General features: G+C 29.4%; 1 protein-coding gene across 4 annotated transcripts in view; it reads right to left on the reverse strand.

Moving 5' to 3' along the window:
* The window catches only part of LOC107443293 (slit guidance ligand), a 338,907-nt gene extending 316,001 nt beyond the window's left edge, over positions 1-22,906 (reverse strand). For 2 of the 4 annotated variants that reach the window (XM_071182347.1, XM_071182346.1), the window contains exon 1: positions 21,853-22,906. In XM_071182347.1, the coding sequence (XP_071038448.1) occupies positions 21,853-22,019 (167 nt within the window). In that variant the 5' untranslated portion in view covers positions 22,020-22,906. The remainder of the gene's footprint in view (positions 1-21,852) is intronic. The other 2 variants (XM_071182345.1, XM_071182344.1) reach the window with 1 other exon arrangement.
* Positions 22,907-23,273: the final 367 nt, after the last annotated feature.

The following is a 23,273-nucleotide window of genomic DNA, read 5'->3' on the forward strand; positions in this document are numbered from 1 at the left end:
TTTAATTGAATGATGATTGATTTTTTTTAACTAAATTTGTTTATTAATTGATTGTATTGCCCTGATCTTTAGTTATCGAAAATTAAATAACATAATACTAATTTAAACGCACAAAAACATTGCTGCTGTACAAGCTAAGATCTAGATTATTTTCACTTTAACAAGAGTCTAGAAGTTAATGTACAGATTATCGAGGTAATGGGTAATGTACAGATCATATGGGTAATGTGCAGATCATGTAGGTAATGTGCACATCAAGTGGGTAATGTGCACATCATGTGGGTAATGTGCACATCATGTGGGTAATGAGCACATCATATAGGTAAACTGCAGATTATTTAGGTAATGTGAAAATTACTTAGATAATTCGAGGAATGAGGGAATTATCGGCACCATAAGAGTGTTATAGTTTCTACTTCTAAAACTACGCGGTTTTTAATCAACCACTTAAAATTTTGAAAATTATAAAGATGTCTTCATTTCGAATGTGCATATAATGATAGCCATTCTTATGGCTCTACGTAACTAAAATTATGGTTCAAATTACTCTACCAGGCAATAACTTTTCCATTAAACGCCATTTTATTTTCGTAACAAATTATATTTTGAAAAAATTGAATGGGTAGAATATTTTTTTTGTAATAACGATTGGTCGTAACATCTTTTCACGATTGATGGAGAATATAATTTTTTTCAATCATAACATTATGTCACTATTGAGGTAGATAGCAACGTTTGGTATAATATCTTTCCACTACTGAGGAAAAAATATAGTTTGGTAGAATACCGTTTTTGCCATCATAACATCTAGCAACTATTGAGAAAGAACATAGTTCGATAGAATATCGGAAGAACATATCACGTGACATTTAGTGAGTTTGAGAAAATATCATTTAAGAGTGTAAAGAAACGTCAAATAACTATTTAGAACTTAAAAAAATCGCCTCATTTAAAAAATTTTAATTAAATTTTTATAAGTTTAAACAGTTGCTAATTCTTGAAAAATTACACGAATATTAACTTTTTTCATATTTCATCGTACTGCTCATACATTTTCCAATACACCATCGTAATTTCTCGTTTCTTAGTCGTTTAGTTTTTGCGCAGTAAAACGAACTGTAACAATAAGTTAAACACCCAAAGAAGAGGCGACGATTACGATTTAGCGAGAAATGTCAGTGAATCAATTTTCAATTTCAATCTTTCCCTGTTAACTTTTATTTAAAAAAAATTAACTCACTCAAAGAATAAAAGGGATTGAAATAGGGTAAAATAAAAACAAAAAGATTTTTTTTTTATTTTTATATTTAATGTATCTTGACAGCTCAGTATAAACAGCGATTCCGCAATCTATCAGGCGGCACTAAAGCAAACACAATATTGTCAACCGTCATTCAACATTGAGCGCTGTAACAAGTAGAGTTATATTCCACAGCCGTACGGTAAAAACAGCTCGCATGGAATTGTTTATTTTTTTCCCCTGCGGGGAATTTTGTGGGATATTTAATAAGTGATATTCCCCTCTTATTAGTGTGTCTCATCACCTTTTTCGCAACAGATCCTCTAAAAATAGCATTTTATTCAAGGAAATGGCGAGAAAAAATAACGCTCTTGGCTTATCCAGGCAGCTGATGTCATACATTGAATCAGTTTATTTATTTTTTTTTTTTCTTTTGGTATATCACGGTGAGACATGTGCTCAGTTGGATTAATTTAAATTAATTAGGTTGATTTACATTTGTATTTTTTAAAAGTCACAAAGATAGAATTGTGCAATAAGAGATGAAGGGTTTTGGGAGAAGCGAGCTTAAAAGTGGAATGCATGACCGATTTTCTTGCGGAAAATAATTTTTCACACGATTATTTTAAAAAGATGTGAATTTTCACATTTTCTGCCACTGTTTTTTAATTACTTACCATAACTGAGTAAAGAGACAAAAAGAATTAATGGAACCTATTAAATAATACAAAGAAAAATATATTAAAAGAATGCTTTTCAAAAGAAACGATCAGAGGTTTTCCATAATTTTTTTTTCGTATCATAAGGCAAAATTAATAACCAATGATAATACCTTACAATAATTGTCCGTGATGGTGTGAGGAAAGAAAACATGCTTTTATGGGGATGATCCCCCACAATGCCGGTTTTATTTGTAATAAATCTTATTTAACAGTACAAAATGAAATTTCTGGAAAATCCCTGATCGTTTTCAGCTTTCTTTTAAAAAGTAGAAAAACGACTTAGGAAATGGCTTGGAACTTTTTAAATTTTTAAGATATTCAAATCAAATTTTTTTCATTAGTTGCCAAATACGATTCACTACAAAATGAAGAAATAATTTTTTTTTATAATTTCCCACGCATTCGCAGTGTAAAAGAACTACCTTGAAAAGTTATATCTTGCGCAGTTTTTAATGATTTTTTTTTTAAATTTTAAATAATTATTTTGTAATTAATTTCAAATTGCTCCTCAGAAATTTTTTTTGATTCCATTGAATATTCATAAAGTTATAGCAAAAAAAAAACATAAAGTAACAACAAAAAAACTTTTTCTTTACAAAAATGTCCATACATCCGTAAATATTTACTCTAGGTTTACGAAATTTTATGAGGTTATTAGAAATAACAACTAAAGTAATCGATACAAGTTACAAGCTTACTGCTCGATTTCCTAGTACAGGGTGTTGAAAAATTTCTTTAGTAATTTATTGTCGGTTCCCCAAACCTCTGAAAGTTTTAAATCTTATTGCTAAGTATGAAAAATCGCATGAACATCTCTAAAGTTAGAAAAATAATTAGTTAAGTATTTTTTGAGAAATTTAAAAAAATTTCAAAAACTCAAAGTGCCTCTTCTATTATAGTAGGGTAGTGTATATAGCATTTAATGTATGATATTAGGCAAAAAGAATTATTTTAAAAGCGCTTATTAAAATTTTAAAAAAACGACCATTAAGAAAATTGTACCTTTTTATATTGATAAATCAACTTGTGTCAAATATAAAAAGATTCAAATCTGTTCATAACTTATAACTATTCGTACCAGACTTTTTTTTCAATAAAACTAACATCAGTGACAAAATGCTAGATAGGTAACATGGGATCAACTTAATAATCAATCTTACAACAAAAAAAATGCTTGCTTTTCAAAAATTGCTCGTTACAGAAAAAGTTGTCGAAACTATGCTTTTGTATTGAAAATCGTAGTAGTATAAAAGCGTAAATTTGAATTCGAAAACACAACAAAAAAAACATTTGCGAAAAAGTTGAGTCATTTCATTTAAAGACGCAGTCAGGTAGCACAAAAAAGAAAAAAGTTTTCTTTATAAATAAAAAGGTCGAAAATATAAAAAGTTTTAAGAATATAACTCATTTTATTTACAAAAACATATTTTTTCTCATCTCACTTATAAAGAAATACTTGCGAGCAATTTTAGACATTTTAAGCTTTAATATTTAAACCACGAAACATGCACAAAAAAGAACATAAACCAAAATGGACAAGGTAAATAACAAGCAAAGTCAGTGAATCAAGCATTCCAACAAAACTCAAATAAAAAAAAAACTCGTAATTCATTCATTTCTTCCTCTTGTTGCGACCTTGTCTCCCCAGGTGTGCTCAAGAAAAAGAAATCCATCTATAAATAAATAAAAATAAAATTACACCTGCGAGATGTCCAAAAAGGAAAGACGAGATCCTCCAGGGCTAAAAAAGCCTGCCAACTATTAACCTCGCCGAATCCGGTCAAATAAACGCCAAGTTATGTCAATCCTGTGGACGGGGAACCAGTTGAGATGGATGATTCCATGTAGCTTGGAAGTTTTTGGCCTGAAGTTATTGTGATAGGCATTACGTCACGGGAATTTGATGGTTAATCACATCGAGTTGAGTTGAGGGGTTTTGAGAGGATTCGGTGAGATTGGCAGCAGATGTGGCGGGGCAGAGGAGAGATTGGAATAATGAATGAAAACTTACTCAGATTGAGTTGTGGTTGCGAGTTGGGAAATGTTTCATGGAAAATTATTCTGTAAAGCTAAAAATGCATTGTATATAATTATGTTTATTGCGATTTTAAAAAGTTTTCATGACAAAAATAATAAATTAAGTTTTGACGAATGAATATTTTTTTTTAATTTGCCATACATATTTATGCATCGTGAATCTTTTCAACTTTCTTTTAAATCAAGATCTTTCACAAAATAGTTTTTACCCAAAAAGCCACAAGAAATATTGTAATGTTTCTGAAAGTAGTGTATGTTGTATTAGTGTTAGGACAAATTGGGGAATATATTATTTAAGTTCCATAAAAATTTCCTTTTCACCAAGACAAAATAATTTTAAAAAATTCCCATTCACAGATACTTTAGATATGATGTATCAATCTGTTCATTCGGTAAATATCTATAATCTTAAATTCAATTTTTTAACATAACTTTTTAAAAAGACATTATTAATCAATATGCCAACCATGAAAAATTCATTTTGATCATACTGGCGCTTGATATTGATATCTTAATTCTAACACTCATTATTACCATCATTATAACGAATAATATTTAAATAATTTGCTCCTTAATTATTTTGAACTCTTATGAGAAGATTTTAATAATAGATGCCACTTTACATTGGCGACATATAGCATTCAGTTATTATTATCATTAAAACGAGTAATAATTAAATATTTAGTTTCCTTAAAGCTCGAAATCTCACGTGGGGAAAATAATGAATTTTAAAAAAAACTCATGTTCGACATTTATAACATATATCATACAATCATTTTTAACATCATTATAATGATTAATAATGAATTACTTATAAAGTTTTCAAGTTTTATTAGAATCCTCGTGGGAAAATAAATAATTCATTTAAATCAAATTCACGCTTGGTTTTGTTAACATTTATCATACTATCATTATTACCATCACTGCAACAAATAATAATGAAGTATTTACTTATCATGTTCTATTCGAATCCTCGAAGGAAAATAAACAATACACTTTCATCAAATTCACGCTTGATATTAATAGCATACATCATACAATCATTACTACCATAATTATAACGAATATTTAGCTACCTAGTATTACTCGAACTCTCATGAGAAAATAAACAATGCATTTTGATCAAATTCACTCTTGATATTAATAACATAGATCATACAATCATAATCACTATCCATGTATCGAATAATAATGAAATATTTGGTTTACTTACTTAACTCGAACCGCCATAAGAATATAAATAAGACATTTTAGTTAAATTCACACTAGATACTGATAACATATATCATGCAATCATTATTAGCATAATTATAGCAAATAATAAATAAATATTTAGTTTCCTTGTTTTACTCGAGCCCTCATGAGAAAATAAGTAAGACATTTTAACCAAATTTAAGCTTGATATTGAAAACATAGATCATACAATCATTTACACCGACATTATAACGAATAATAATTAAATGCTTCGTTTCATTGCCTTACTTGAAATCTCATGAGAAAAATAAAGTATTTAAATCAAATTTAAGCTTGATATTGAAAACAAAGATCATACAATCATTTACATCGACATTATAACGAATAATAATTAAATGTTTCTTTTCATTGCTTTACTTGAAATCTCGTGAGAAAAATAAAGTATTTTAATCAAATTTAAGTTTGATATTGAAAACATAGATCATACAATCATTTACACCGACATTATAACGAATAATAATTAAATGCTTCGTTTCATTGTTTTACTTGAAATCTCGTGAGAAAAGTAAATAAAGTATTTTAATCAAATTTACGCTTGATATTGATAACATAGATCATACAATCATTTACACCGACATAATAACGAATAATAATTAAATGTTTCCTTTCATTGATTTACTTGAAATCTCGTGGGCAATCATTTACACCATCATTAAATGTTTCATTTCATTGTTTTACTTGAAATCTCATGAGAAAAATAAATAATATATTTAATCAAATCTAAGCTTCATACTGAACACCAATCTTCCAAATATGCTCAACAGTTTAGAAAAGGCTCAACGATTGCTTATAGAACAGACATAGTTCAGTCCAACTCCCTAATTGAAACATAACATTGCACTTTACACATAGTATCTCATTACTTGAAGTAACCCCCAGGGAGAATGCTTTGAAAATAGAAACACCACCTTTTGCTTTTACAGGCTGTTTACCATAAAATAGATTGTCGCGATGGACGGCACGGCTATAGCGACGGTAAAACGACAATTAACTGAGATAAAATTTGATTTAGTAGCGGGATTCTGCAGTAACTTAGGTGTCTGCGATGTTTATTTTTATTTATAGTCAGGTTTTATGAGAAGAGCATGGTAAAGTTACGGTTGCGGAGCATATATGTATATAGAACGTGCTCTTCTGTAATCTAAGCCATAAATCTTTTAGGAATCCGAAATATTCGATAACGATAGCTTTTTGTGCAGGAAAAAAAAGGACAATTCGTGTTTTGGAGAACAGATTGGGATACTTTGGAGTTTTAATAGGTGACGTATTTTGTCATTCAAAATAATGGCAAGTATTACCTGATTGGAAACTTCATTCGCTCCAAAAATAAACAAATATGGTTTAACAGTCGACATATTTCAAGCACTTCAAAAGTAGACGCCCATTTTCAAGACTTGCCAGACGTGAATGTAAGGAAAACAAAATTGATTTGAAATCAATAACGTAAAGTTGCCAACAAAAATTTTTATTTTTTATTTCAAATCATTTTTGTTTTCTTTACACGTCTCGCCAGTCTTGATGGCGCCTATTTTTGAAGCGTTTGAAACAAGTCGACTGTTATGTAATTAGTTTATTTTCGTAGAGAATGAAGTTTTCAATCCAGTAATATCTTACCTCTTTAGTTTTTCCAGAGTAATTATTTAACGAGGGCAAATAGTTAAAATGATACAAAAATTACTTTTGCCGTACTATGAAAACTTATCAATTTGTGAAAATTTTTTCCAGTTTTCGATGAATGAATGAACTGACGATCTATTAATACAAATTTACTGATTTCACTTTTTAAATAGTTTTAAATTTAAAGGACAAAACATTTGATTCTGTTTTAGCTTTTATATAGATAATATATTTTCCACACTTGTTGAAATTTTTTGGAAAAAGTGGCTAAACAACAATTTATTAACTTGTTATTTTACCATATTCAATCAAAACAGTGAAACAACCAAAAATAAGATGGTATTCAAACTGTTAACTGCGAAAAAAAACTTACTGCTTTCACCTCATACGGTTAAACAACCGCATTTTTATCGCACCAACTAAGCCCCTTAGTTCGAAGCCCAGTGATGACACCACAATATTTCCTCCATTCCCTTCTACACATGAAGAGTTTCCAGTGTTCTATACTCAGAAAATTTGTGCCCCGCAGTCTTCAATGCCCATTACCTACAGAAAAGCCTTACGGTTTTTAAACCATGCTAGTTGTAAATGGTTAACAAAAACAGTATAGTTTTGCATTAATGGTTTTATAACCACACTAGTTGTAAACGGTTTCAAAACCATAAAAATAAAAAACGTTTTTTGCCGTAAACTTTACGGTCAATTGGATGGACAGATTGCTGCCGGTTATTTCACTATAATTTTAGAATGAAAATTCCAACAGTACGTAACAATGGTTATTACCTCTAAATAACAGATTGTAGAATTATTTAAAAAATAATAATTGTGAGAAACATAATGTACGTTTTCTCATTATACATTAATGCATCCTTATTTTGTTCGGTGAAGTAAATTAATTCATGTAGTCAGGGACCAGCGTTCTGCTGGTCTGTGTACACAATTGATTGTTTATGACAGCAGATGGAATGGTAAAGAATAACGCCACATCAAACATAAAATATATACCTAATTTTATATTTCTATTATTTAAAAAAATTATATATAAAAGAAATATGAGCTATATAGCGTCAAAAAATCATAAAGATCATCGCTTAATATTCTAAATATATAGTTACGTATATATTGGGTTTATAGAGAAAATATGTTAATGACTTCAAAAAATTACGAAATTCATTCTGATTATTTATGCATAAAATGCCACAGTTTTGCACTTCGTTGTATTATATCTCACTCAATTTGCAAAAATTGGATATATACTCCTTTTCTACTAAAATCTAATATTTCATTTTTTTTTTTTCAGTTTCTTTTCTATTTCACATTTAAACACCATTTTTACCCTGCATACGAAATAATTATAGAACATTTAAAACAATATATCAATTATTCCTAACAAAAAATTTTAGTGATTTTAAAGATCTACAGAATTTGTCATAACCCCAGTAGATGAAAATCTGCAGTACTTTTTTCATTCAGATTCATCAAACATGCATGTAGCAAAATTTACTAATATAAATGCCTTTACGGTTAAGCCTGTAATCAAGTAACAGGAAAAATGCTTTACATTTTTTTCTTAGTGAAGTTCTATCGATTCAATTTTTTAGTTGTTTGTGTAAAACAAGTTTAAAGATGCTATTAAAAAAAAGAGTATCACGAATTTCCCCTCAATTGTTTGTTTTTAAAAATAAATTTTACATTAAAAATAATCTACAGCGGCTGAAATCATCCACAACGCCCGCACCATAAAAAATTCCGGATCAAATTACTGAATAAAACCTCGGCCTTCCGGTGCGTGGTCCGTAAAATCTATTTTCATCGTAAAATACTATACCGTAATTTTTACAGTAATATTTATTTGATTCCGTGATTTTATGGTAATTTTTACAATAAAAATTGCGGTATATCAGATTTTTTTGTTCCGTAACATGTTCCAGTAAAAATGAATTTTATTTTTTAAAAATAAATTTTACATTAAAAATAATCTGCAGCTGCTGAAATCATCCGCAACGCCCGCACCATAAAAAAATTCCGGATCAAATCACTGTATAAAGTGCTGGCACTTTCAGTGCGTCATCCGTAAAATCCATTTTTATCGTAAAATCTTACACCGTAATTTTTACAGTAATATTTATTTCATTAGAGTGATTCCGTTATTTTACGCTAATTATTAATGTAAAAATTACGGTATACCAGATTGTTCCGGTAAAAAAAAATACGGTAAAAAGTAAGTGCCGGTACTTTGTGTATACCGGAATTTTTTACAGTGTATCTAGCTGAAGTTTACCTCAGAACATCACAAGCTTTTTTTCTAAATATTATAAAAGAAATAAAACACCATTTTTATTTATCTCAAAACTTACTTTTAAAATAACGAATTGAAAGTTATTTTAAAAGTAAGTTTTTTAGAAGTATTGAAATCAAAATGATCAATATTTTATTTTGGCACATATCGACAAATTGTTTTAAAAAATAAATAAATTTTAGTAGTTCGAGCGCTTTTTGATAAGATTTGTTACAAGTCTAAAGCTAAATTTTATGGCAAGGCTTTGGAGCCAATTGCCGGTACTCTTTACTGTAATTTTTTACAGCAAGCTGCCTGTGGGGGGTATTCCGCCATCGGAATTTAAAAATATCCATAAATAATTTTTTAATTTATAGTTTACTTTTAGGAAAAATATAAAACACCAGAAAATATTTCTAGCTCAACTTCACTATGGGAAAAAAGACTTAGAATTACTTTCTACTGATTTAAAAAAAGAAAAATGGATGACAATATGAAGTCCTTCACCTCTCGCTTTCATTTAATTTTAAGTCTATTTTCTAACGTCATTATTAACCTGTTTCCAAGTAAAAAATGAGTAAAAAACCTGTTGATACACAATACTTATACAGCCCGTAATCTATTATTTAGGAACTTTCCGCTGCGGCAAATTAAAAACAGAGATACCGGTAGCTGTCTGCAGAAACAATGCCTTATTTTGTAGGAGATTTCTTTTTAAATAAAAAAAAGGCAAACTTGAAAATGTTATTTTTGATGTTTAGTATTGCGAAGACTATAATTTAAAAGTAATTATTTTGTGGACATTTTTGGTGGTTTTTCATTTCAAGTAAGAAAAATATTTTCATTTGAAAGAAATGTTTTGAAGAGCAAGGAAATATCTAATGAGTTAAGGAAAGAAAAAATTTTATAAGAAAGATTCAGCAAATCAGTTTCAGTTAAATACCTATGAAATAACAGTATTTGACTTATAATTTATCAGAACTGTTTTTGTGACGAAATGCATTTAAAAAAGGTGTTTAGATGCAATATTTATTTTTTTTAAAATTATTTACCAATTTCTCAAAAATAGTACGTGACTGTACAAAGGTCCGTATTCAACCAGTGGCTGCTGTAATATTATTGCATTTGTTATTTTAAAACTGGCTTTGAACAACCGATTTGTGAGAATCAATCCTTAAATATAACTGCTGTTCTAAAATTTTAAAAGCACAGTTGAGGAATTATTTTTTAACAATGCTTAAATAAAGCGATAGTTTCAATGGGATGATTTGGTAACAATGTTTAAATAAAAATAAGATCGTTTCAAGATTTTTAAATTAAATATACGAACCATTTGGAAACAATGTTCATATAAAACGATTGTTTCAATATTTTAAAGACAAAGTTAAGGAACCATTTAGTAACAATGTTCAAATAAAACGATTGTTTCACTTTTTTAAGGTAAAGTTGAGAAAACATTTAGTAAATGTTCAAATAAAACGATTGTTTCAAGATTTTAAATGCAAAGTTGAGAAATCATTTAGCAACAATGCTCAAATGAAATGATTGTTTCAAGATTTTAAAGACAAAGTTGTAAAAGCATATGGTAACGCGAATACATTTTAATTTCAATAAATTTGACTGAATTAGATAATATTTATTTTAACCAATTTTGAAGTAAATATAAGCTAAGAAAATATTTTTAAATTTTATATATATGAAACTATAAAAATTAACACTTTAGTCAAAGCAAATATTTCTACTAAAAACCTCGATTTTTTTAGTAACATTTTGCAATAAATCATATTAAATACAGAACAATAGTTTATTTTTCTAAACCAAAAAGTACCCTCCAGTTGTTAGCCAAGAGGATCAGGAAAAGTTAGTTTCCACAATTTCGTGATAAGCGGCATGACGATAACAATGTGGTCAGCATTGCGCATCAGCAGTCTTTACTCTTTAGGCAAGCTAAATCCTATCTATCCGATGCTGTGCTAAGTGTGCTTTGCTAAGTGTGCTGTGCTTTACGAACCACAGTGCGTGTTAATAATATTCCTCACAGATGGCGCTATAAGCAGTGATGTATTATTGATTATTATTTAGATTTCATTCAGACACTGTAGTGTTATTGTCCGTCATCTATATTATATAAAACGCTAATACGTACGTATGTATGTGTGTATCAATAAAACCGATGATATTTCCTTTCTCGCGCTGGCAACAGTTTTCATTTTTAATTGATTGGATTCGGCGCGCAAGAGCACGTAGTGAGCAACCAGATAACAATAACCAGAGTGAGCATTATCAGGTTGTTCAATTCAGATTCATGCACTAAAAAACATGACAATATTTAATTTAAACTCAATTAGGAATTAATTAATTAATTGAAGTGAGAATGCTTTAAAAGGCCGCTGTTGAACTGATATTTTTCTACTGGGAGCTACTACTTTTAATGTAAAAAAGAAATTAATTACTTAAATAAGAATTTTAAAAATATTATAAATTATTTCAAGTGCACGTTAAATCTATCGTGGCTAAAGTCCTCTCGTTGGTTGTGGTGAGGAAGTTTGGAGAGAGGGATACCAGATCAGGCGCTGCCCACGTCATCTGACCAGGATCTAAATTACATAGTATTCCTAACATAGCAGCTATTAAAAGATATTGAGCTATAAAAAGGTGGCTAGGTGCTTGGCTATAGCTCGGTGATGTACGTGTGATTTTGTTAATATCTCCTTTATTGGTTCGAAACCCAGTGATGGCTGGTTGATACAAATTCTGCTCCCGGCTCGCACCTACCACAGCGCAAAGGTAAAATATCTTTAGTAGTAGACCGATCATGGATTAGAATCCCCTTACCGTCGGGCTAACCATGGAAGGCTTTTATCACTTTAACGCAAATGCTGTTTAGTTTTATCGAAAAAGTATTCCCCGAAATCTAATTAGTCCCAAAGCTTGATTCAAAAGTTCCTTTGTCTTCTGGGTTGGGATCAAAATTGCAAGTCTCCGGAGTTGGAAATTGGTAGTCGTAAACTCAGAATTGGGACTGCTGTTCAAAGCCAGTTGATGGTTTTTTTTTCATTGTAAATCTATTTCTCCTAACTCCATTAAAATTTTAATTTTTTTAACTCCTTTATTTTAACTCCCACTCTTTTAAACTCCTTTTAATCATACTATAAACCAAAATTAAAAGGGATGAAATTTTAACACTTATAAAATTGACAGATGAAATCGTCTTTCACAGCGTTTTATTTTTAGACTTATAGAATGTTTAGTAAATTGAAATACTGCAATTTCATCCTATCACTCACTAGATGGAATAGCAGAATCAATTTTCAAGAAAATGTGCTACCAAAGCAGAAAAAAACGGAAAAAGTAAAAAATGTAATTCCTCAATAATATATTGAAAAAAAAGTATCCCTCCAAAAGTATCCACCTTTTCGCGTGCAATATAAATTCACTCACAAATTCTTTTATTCTCCGTACACACCCCTAATTTTCTTTAACACTCCCCGTAGACACTGTAATAACACCTTCCGCCTGCCATAAATATATTATAGCCCCAGAGATGAAAGAAAAAGTAAGCAAAATACTATTATTTTTTTTTTCCGATTCGTGTGTTGATAACAACATAAAGAAGTTATGCTGCATAAAGAAAGAAGAAAGCTAGGAAGTATTCTAATTGAATGCAAAAAAGTGAAAGTCAATCGATACCAAAAGGATTTTAAAAAAACAACAACATCGTGAATAAAATAATCTAAGAAAATATCCCTTCTTTCCTGTTTAAACTGGAATTTAAGAAGGCCAAAAGAATTTCTGAAAAACCGTTTCGCCAATATTTTGGGGAAGTTTTTTTTTCACAAAAAGACAAAATTGAAATAAGGTTTTGTTTAGTTCTAAAGCAGGTGTTTTAGGCATCATAGAAAAAAAAGGATGAAAATAAATAGAGTATTTTTCACTTTAATACTTCAAAAAACATATGCTTGCTATATATTTAAAAAATTCTATTTATTTTATCAATATACAATCATGTGGGATACAATACTGAAGTAAAGTATACAACAATGTTCCTCAACGAAAAATTTCCAATGCTGTGATATCGCAATAAATGTTGATAATGGCAATATCGTGATAATAATCGAATACGATAATATTAAAAATTGTCCACTACGAAATTTCTCGTGAGTATGTTAGTTTCACTACTACTTTAATTTAAGTCAATTTTGTAAAATAAGTGGGGTTTTTTTCTTTGAGTTGAAAAAAAATTTTCAAGGTAAAAATAATGTCGATTCGTAAAATCGAAAGAAAATCGTGATTTATCGTTAAAATATTGATATTTTTTTGCTAGCCTATCGTGATATTCAAATTCCGATTACCCAGTACTAGCCGATAACTTAATCACCGAAAGCGAGCATACTTTACAACCCAGCTGAAAAAGTAATTATAGCGAACAATGATAATATTGAAAATTATCGATTTCTAAATTTCTCATCAGTGTGTTAATTTTTCAGCTACCTTTTTTAAGACAATTTTGTAAAATAACTACATTTTTCTTTATTTGTTTGGGTTGCAAATTTTTTTCCCAAGGTATTGACGTTTTTACTTAAAAGTCGAAAAAAAACCGTGATTTATCGTTAAATACTGATATATATTGATAGCCTATCGTGATATTAAAATTCCGATATCACTCAGAACTAATCACCGATAACTTAATCCCGGAAAACGAGTTTACTTTATAACTCAGCTTAAAAAAGTACTAGTTCCAATAAATCTGAAATAAAAAGTTTCCCTAAAAACAAAATGGATTTTAACTACGAAGGAACTGATAGAACACTAACCGATTTTGAAAAAGCAAACAAAAAAACAGCGAGCCATTTTTACGTTCACACAATGAACTACTATCTACTTGTTTACAAAAATGTAGAACTACATAGGCAAAAATCCAATAATAAAAACATAAAAAAGTAAAACTTAATATTTTAACAAGCTTTTCACTGTACTACGCTCATTCACGTATTTCTCCTGCCCAGTAAAATAATTAATTTCCCGGCACGCAAACTGATAAAATATTCTATTCCCAAAACTGTCACAAGATACAAGGTTTCGATTGCACAATCTGGACGATTATGCCCACACCCCTCCTCCAGTCTTTCGAACACATTGTCGCATGCCATCACGCGCTAGACATGATATTGCTATTAATCACGCTACTAATAACACCCGCTTAGGAATCAAAGAAACTTGGAGGATGGATAGAGATGATAAAAATGTCATCGCCATGTTCATGGAACATGCTACCAAGATTCGAAACTCGAACGTTTTTTTTTTAAAATCAGTTTTAATTATATTAATGCTGTTTTGTATTGATCTCTTAAAAAGATAACAAAAGTATGAAAAGTTTTAGTTATAAAAATCTGTTAAAAATTTAGGATTCTCACATTTAGATAATTTGGGATTCATACATTCAGATATTTTAGGATTCTTAAATTAAAAGCTTATGTGCTAAAGCTACTAATAACACCTGCTTTGGAATCAAAGGAACTTGAAGGAATGACAGGGATGATAAAAATGTCATCGCCATGTTCAATGAACATGCTACCTACATTCGAAACGTAGATGTTTCTTTTATCAGTTTTAATTATATTAGTGCCGTTTTGTATTGAACTCTTAAAAAGATATGGAAGTAAAAAAATTTGAATAAAATTTTTGATTTACAATTTTTTTTCAGAATTTAGGTTTTTATGCACATTTAGATAATTTAGAATTGATGTAATAAAAATAATTTAGGAAAGTAATTTGGTATTATTATTTTCAGATAATTTGGGTTTCTTTATTTTGTAGAATTTCGGATATTTATACTTAATTTAAGATTCTTAGATTCTGATAATTTAGGATTTTTACATTCAGATATTTTTGGACTCTTAAATTTTTATAATTTATGATTTTAAAATTAAAAGCTAATGTCCTAAAGCTACTAATAACACTCGCTTCTGAACCAAAGGAACTTGGAGGCTGAATATGAATGATAAAAATATAATCGCCATGTTTAATGAACATGCTACCGAGATTTTGAACTAGTACATTTTTTTTAAATCAGTTTTAATTATATTAGTTCTGTTCTTTATTGTTCGGATATTTATACTTAATTTAAAATTCTTATATTCAGATAATTTAGGATTCATACATTCAGATAGTTTTCGATTCTTATATTTTGACAATTTATGATTCTTAAAATAAAAGCTAATGTCCTAAAAGTTAATAATAACATCCACTTTGAAATCAAAGAAACTCTGAAGCTGGAGAATGTATAGGAATGATAAAAATGTCATCACCATGTTCCTCGAACATATTAGGAAATTAGAAGTTTTTTTTATCAGTTTTAATTATATTACTGCTGTTTTGTATTGATCTCTTGAAAGGTAATTTTGGTACTCTTACACTCAGGTAATTTTGGGAATCTTAACTTCAGAGAATTTCGGATCTTTATACTTGAGATTCACTGATTCTTACATTCAGATAATTTAGGATTCGTTCTTTTAGATATTTTTGGAATCTAAAATTTTGATAATTTATGATTCTTAAAATAAAATCTAATGCCTTAAAGGTACTAATAATACCCGCTACTAAATCAATCCCTGAGCAGTATTTCGATTTTTATGAAAATCATTTAGTCACGAAATCATATGATTTGTGACGAAACGTGAACTCTCAAATATATGAAGAAAATGTTTCTTCAACTCAAACTTTATCGTAGTGCATTGTGGGAGTTTAACTGGAATGACGAAACTAGAATAAAAATAGACAATCAAAAATAAAGTGACGAATTAAGCCGACTGGCCATATAACGGTCAAGGAGTTGGCTTAGTACCAGGAAGATCCACGGCTCGAATCCTGTTTCAGTTGAGTGTAATCTCTCTGTTCTTTTTTTAGGTGGGAAGGGGGGCTACATAGAGCCCAAGATAAATTGCTAGATTTATTAGGCCTTTTGAGTTTTTTTTTTTTTTTTAAATTTTAAAATATNTTTTGGAGAAAAAAAGTGAATGATAAAATATTTCTTTAATTTTGACGAAATTCGACTCCACGAAATCGATTATTTTTGTCACTTCGATAAAAATTTTGCTCGCAGCATATTCCAGGAAATTGTTTCATCAAAAACGAAGAAAGTCTCTTGATATTTGAGAATCCATTTTTACAGTGTAAGGTTGCTACAACTTGGAAAATTTCTGGAAACCCCTAACCCAACCTAAAAAAATTTATCCTGAATCACAAAGTACTTCCGATTAATAACAATATTTAATTAATATCTCCAAATTTGCAACTAATAAACTTTTAGTCACCAGATTTAACTTCTGTGACACTTAGAAGTCAAAAAACAGAAAAAAGGAAGGGGATTTCCAAGTGAAATAGGAGATGTTCATTGTTAATCCTGAAGTTTAAAACAGTGAGCCAAGATCTGTGAATGACATTTGCGCTGATTGTGCGCAAAGTGAGCGTTAAGCCATAGGTTAAGCGCGCTAATCTGTTTCATGAATGGCGGCTTTTATTTTTGGAATATTCAGTTTCACCTTCCATCATTCGCGTGCGACTCTCGATATTGAATTTCTGAATTCGAAGCGGAAGAAATGACGTCAAAGCTTCAAAGCGTGCTCGTTAGTTCCAAAATGATGTTATCGCATTCTAATTGTTGTAAATATTTAGAATAAATGTTTCATGCTCGTTAATAAAAAAAAAATTTAAACGTTGAAAGAGTGTTATGAGCTTTATGCGACTGTTACGACTTTGCATATGTATCCCTTAGTCAGTTACTTTGGCCCTAGGGATTTATTTTTTAGCCTCAATGAGCTGTTTAAAATTCAATTTATTAAATCTTACATAAATCAGGGAAACTAATCAATCTGTTCATGAACTATAAAATTAAATCAAGTTATTTTGCTTAGATAAAAAAAAGCGTAGTTTAGGATAGTATATGTAAATGATAAAAATCATATTTGAAGATGTTAAAGTGTTAGAGCAGCCAGACTTCCGCAAAACTGATAAAAGTCGATATAAAATTTGACGAATTATCAGTCATCTAGGGTTGAATTGGTGAAATATGCTGCTGCAGACACCTTGTTATGAAGTGTTCTTTAAAAAATTGTGATAAGTATTAAGTGATTATGGTTAAATGAGTAAAAAATGAGACAGATAATAAAATGATACTAATACAAGAGTCGCTGGTATGGCAATCTAAGGCCACAATTTCGTTTATTTTATTTTTAAAAGATACAAGAAAGAATTTTTATGACGATCGTATTATAACGTTTAGAAGTTTTTATATACCGTTAAAAAAAAGAAACATTCCTTAATTTTTAGTTTCAGTTTTTCGGAATTTTTTTTTTATTCTGATGACTGCAATGTAAGTTTTAAATAAGCTCTTTTGTTTCTTAAATGGAATAAATAAATGATACATATAGCATTTGACTGCATACTTCGTGGCTTACAGTTTATTAGAATCTAAAAAATTGCTTTAAATTTAGTAACCCAACAAAAAAAAATTTTGTAAATAAAATAAACTAATAATGTAGATAAATATATCGCTCATAGGCTGCAATAGCGGCACAACTCAAAAAACATGCGTTTTGGACTAAGAACAGGTGTAAATATGAAAATACATTATCTTTCAGCAGCAATACTAGCACAACTCATAATTCAACTTGAAGGTAATCTTCGTTTAAACTAACTAAAGCATTTATTATGCATTTTGCTTAGCAATGAAACTTTAAATCTACTTATCTCAAAACTTGATTTTTTGAGTTGTGCCGTCATTGCAGCCCATGAGAAATATAATAAGACAAATGTTGTCTGGGTATCACGAAAAAAAAAATGAAATTGAAAGATTGTTCTCGATTTGAAAACAAAAAAATAATATTTAAAAATAAGGGTTATTAGAATAAATCGTAAAATTAAATGCTTTTAGAGTTTTCCGTAGTGTCGTAGTAAAAGCGGAAACCCGTAATTCGCAGCCTACCTGCATCTGACAGATAACGCGCGACTGCCGGAGTGTTAAGAATGAATGCCATTTCCCCTCAACACAAGACGATAGTTTTATTTATTTACATTTTTTTTTATCGTTTGCTTTTTGCCTTGAATAGAATGATCAAAAGCAAATAAGTGTGATAAGAATCCTCATCCTGCCGTAAGATAAGATAAATATTATACTTTTTTTAGTGCAATAGTTTACTGCTGTTGCTACAATTTTCGAACTGCAATTTTTAAAATGAAAGCTTCGAAAATACGCATCTTTGTAAGATATAACTCAAACTTTACTATGCAAATAATGTATAATAATTTTTTTTTTCAAAAATTATTTAGTCAGTTGAAATTGTCAAACTACACGTAGACTTCTCATTATAGATCAGTGAGTTCATCTAGAAATGAGCTTTTGGGGGTCCGAGCCCAAAGAATTTTAATCAGAGTTCGTGATACATAGGATAACTGAGAGCCGGAGTTCGTCCTAGTCCGATATATACGTTGGAAAACGGCCAAATTTTGCGATCTCGTCACTCGGCGTTTGGTTATATTATGGGTCAATACACTCCAAAATTTATAACATTATACTGTAATAACTATTAATTTCATTTCAGAAACGGCTTTAAACAGCCAACACATTATGGGAAATTTGCGACTATCATTGTTCAACACCTTAGTCTTGTAATTCTGAGCCTAACCCGGACGACAAGAAACCACCTGGGTCAAGCATTGGGACCTTCGCGGGGGACTGAAATCTTTCAATAATTTCTGGGGGAAAAAAGGATTTTAAAAATGCCTATTTTAGACCCATTATCTTAACTTGAAAATGTCGCTAAGCAAAATACAACTATATCAATTTAACAACATTTTTTTACTATGAACTTAAACATGTTGTTCTTTAACAGGTTTAAGTCAAACATATGTCTGTATGCTCCGAATATTTTTAATACTATCTTGAGATTTCATTTAAAAATGTAAAATTGAAGTTATTTACAATATATATTTTGTATTTTTTTACAATATATGAATTGAAGTTATATGCAATACATAATTTGTATCAATATGTATTAAAATTAAGAATCATAAATTAAAAAGCGGCGAAAATAAAAATTGATTCTTTTTATCACGCTGATTTTCATCGTATCGTATCGGTCACGGCTAACTACGGCGCGACCATCCGGTGACCCTAACCGTGAAAGTCATCTCTTTCCAAAAAATAAAAGATGAAGTCATTAACAATGCAATAATTTTCTTCAACTTCGTGATAAAGAAAAATTATTTATTTAAAAGCGTAAAAAAAGTCTACATGCTTAAATAACTAATGTTCGAAACATTATCGTTCGATTCTATCGATAAAAATTTCCTTTCACTTAACAATAAAAATGCATAATTGTCAATTTAATTACATTTTGTTAATTTCCGAAATCTGTGTAAACTTCTGACAAAAAAGAGTAATTTTATCTATAATATTGAAAATAATAGAAAATGTTTAGGTTAGATGTAATAACACATCAAAGTTGGAAAGATGATTTTCATGGGATTCTCGTGTTTTTAACGAACAAAAAATATGTTTTTCGATACACTTTTGCTATTCCGTTGTTACATTGGAGGAAACATTAGCAATTCGATGCTGGCATAGCAAGAGATAAATCTTTATTTTCTAGTCTTTTTTTTTAAGAAAAAAAACCCTTATTTTGAGGCTATGAAATTATTTTCATTTTTTATGAAGCATTGAGGATTAGCCCTATAGCCTATTTCTCCAACAAGTGCGTTTGCCAGACTCCTTTGCTCAACAGTGCGTTTGCACGGCAAAAAACGCTTGATGGAGCAACTCAAGTGGGTTTTTATACTATATTTAGTGAAATTATAAAGGAACAGACAAAAGGTTCAGACACAACATAGATCAGAAAATATCGTTCGTGGTAGATCTGATAAACACAAGGAGAGATTCAAGGTTAATTTTAAAACTTTGATATGCAATAGCACAAAACATTAATAATAACTATTTCGTTTGATCATATCTTAAAAATTAAAAGTTTTTCCGTAAAGTTAAAAAAAAAGTAATTTTTGTGAAATTATTTATTCGTGTTCTTTGATGAAAAACAAGGTTTTCAGCCATTTTAGAGTTGAAACCTTTTTATTATGATTTTGTATTTCAATGAACAGACATAAATGACAGTTGAACGTGCAAGTAGTCTCAAGGATACGTAAGAGCACGGATACGTTAAGCAGATCTGAACGATCGTTGAGATATTTTGTGAATAGCATATTTGAAAAACAGCTTATAAGTTCGTGATTTTTGTCTGATCACCGAACAACAGAAAAAAATAAGTTTCTATTCCAATATTATTGAAGAACCTTTTCTTAGAAGTAATATACAAGAAGTATGCTTTTATTTTACGAAAAACCTTGTTCTAAGATACGTGTTAATTTAACTATGTGTTTACTAGTTTACAAAAAAAAGATTTTATTTAGATTTAATAAGAAACTTCAAAAATTGCTGATTATTTATGAGATGACACTGTTTAATAAACTGGTGATTTTACTGTTATATCTTAACCAGTTTTTAACTACAATACATATGTCTTTTCGAGATTTTACATCAAATATTTCATTTTTCTCTGATCAAAAAAAAAAAATTTTTTTTTTTTGAGGGGGTAAGTAAGTTTACAAAAATTATATTTTATTTAACTATATGCATACTTCAAAAACTGTTATAACAATATATCCCTTAAAGAATTATATTATTCAATTTCAATATGTTTTCAAGCACGAAGTTGATTCATGGTAACAGAAAATTCACGTTAGCGGTCAATATTTAGAATAAAATCTCGACATTTATAAATGAATAATCTTAATTTCTGAATGAATTTAATAAAACGAATACCCGTTCAATTGCACTTGACTTGAAGTTCAAATATTATGCAAATAATTTGTATTTTTTCAACTACATATGCGAAGTTGGAGTTAATAATACTTTAAAAACGATTTTTTTTTTATACTGAAATTAATAATTTAGAACTCTTGGCGATAAAAATTAATTAGCGTCAAAAACATTTCTTCCTTATTATCTATCGAGAATTTTTCTTTAATTTAATTTAAATAATTCAGAATTTCTCTCAAAGGCATTTAACTTTTCACAAATTGCTGATTAATGTCTATATTCTATCGAACAAATCGCAATTTCTTTAATAATCCAATTATGCAATTACAATAATTGCTTATAAATTTTTAACTTGATTAGAGTTTAAAAAATCAGACTTTTTTTTAAATCAAATATGATATTGGGTACTAATGGTATTTTCTGTGTATATAAAAACAAATAGAACGTGAATATGAGTCAATGACGAAACTTGTTGATCCTCATAATAAAATATAATGCGGAAAAGTAGATAAATAATTAAACATATTTAGTGAAACCAATAATAAAGTTTGATCTAATTATCTAATTAATTTGATCGAATTATTAAACTTAAATTATCTTTAAGTCAATCAAATTTAGTGTGAAATTTTCCCTGTTAAATCAAAATATGCATAACAGTGTACATTGTTAAAAAAAAAATTTGTTTTAAATCATTGTTTGCATTTTAATCTAAATTCGCTGTCCCTTAGAATATTCAAATTGCTCACTGATGCTGTTTATTTAAACTATAAGAGTTAGTATATTTTCTAAAAAATTGAAAAAATTAGGTAACAAAGTAAAAAAAAAAGGTACTTACATCCTTTTAGCTTCTTTTGGTAAAGGCCTGGGAACAGATTTCAATTGTCGGTTTCCACAGTCCACGGTCAATCCTTTGCAATCACACACTTGAGGACAGACTGAGAGGCGGGATTCCTCCCCCATGCTGTACCCCAATAAAAACACCACGAAAATCATCCAGTTCATCGTTGATAAAAAAATGATCTTTTTTTTTTATACACAAAAACTGTTAGGCTTAAGCAGAGTAAAAATCTTTTTAAATCTTTATAATATTTACTTCTTGTTCACAATAATCTCTGTTGTGACAGATGCAACCATTCTTACTCAATAAATTTTGATTGATTGACGGGTGTTCGCTGCTGAATGCAGTCAAAAAACTTTTTTTTTTCCGAACTAGAAATGAATAAACGTAAAGAACTCGAAATCAGATTTGAGTTTTGTAGTTACTTTTACAGCCTCACGTTTGATGTAAGGTGTATATCGGATCAAACCGTCGTTTCATTTTTGATTCTTTCATTTATTGGTTTTTGCAAAAATTTCCTCTGCTGAAAATTTTAACAAGCAGTTTTCCGTTTGTCGGAGAGATGTTTCAGATTTTGTGAATAATCAGACGATATTTTCAGGCTTTCTTAAAAAACAGACGATGATTCAAATTTTCCTGAATTTCAGACGATTTTTGTCTGAATATTTTATTTCAATGTTGCCAAAACAATATAATATTTATTCCAATGTATAATGTCACTTTCTAGCTAAAACACCTGATGAGGGAAAATTTTCACACAAATATTGTATCTGTTTTTTTAAATAACTATAGTATTTTCAATTCAATAATTCTCATGAGAAAAAAAAATTAAAACAAATTTGATGATAGTGTTTAATCCAAGTACAGTATTTCAAGTAACGAAAAAAAAAATTCAAATATTTTTTAGAAACTGATGGAAGGAAAATCCCCGAACACTAAACAATACAGCTCCCACAGAACGGTTGACACTAGCAGACGATAACCGGGAAAGATGGAGAGCGCTCAACTCTCCCATTCACAACGAAGATTTGCTTTCGACTGATTGTAAACCGTGGCTTAGGGTTGTAAAGCTCTTACTTCAGAACTACTCAGTCGCCAATGTTAGTTTTCCTTCTCGCCAAAAGAGTATTCGGAAAAGCCGAACTATTATCTTACCTGGTGTTATCAGAAATATTGTATCAGGGTGGAAGCAGCGGAAGCGTGTTCCACTTGAGATAATTGTTTCATTTCGAAGTGCTGTTAGTTTTTTTTTCTCTCCATTTTTTTTCCTTTGTACATCACATATCGTGCCTGATAAGCAATTATGTTACTAAGAACATCTGATTTAAGGCATGATAAGCAGTATAATGTAACTTTAAGACAAATATAAATTAAACTTCTTCTGCAAGATCATTTATTTTTCACATAATTGATTTTGA

This window comes from Parasteatoda tepidariorum, chromosome 6 (genome assembly GCF_043381705.1).
Source record: "Parasteatoda tepidariorum isolate YZ-2023 chromosome 6, CAS_Ptep_4.0, whole genome shotgun sequence".
NCBI classification, from domain to species: Eukaryota; Metazoa; Arthropoda; class Arachnida; order Araneae; family Theridiidae; genus Parasteatoda; species Parasteatoda tepidariorum.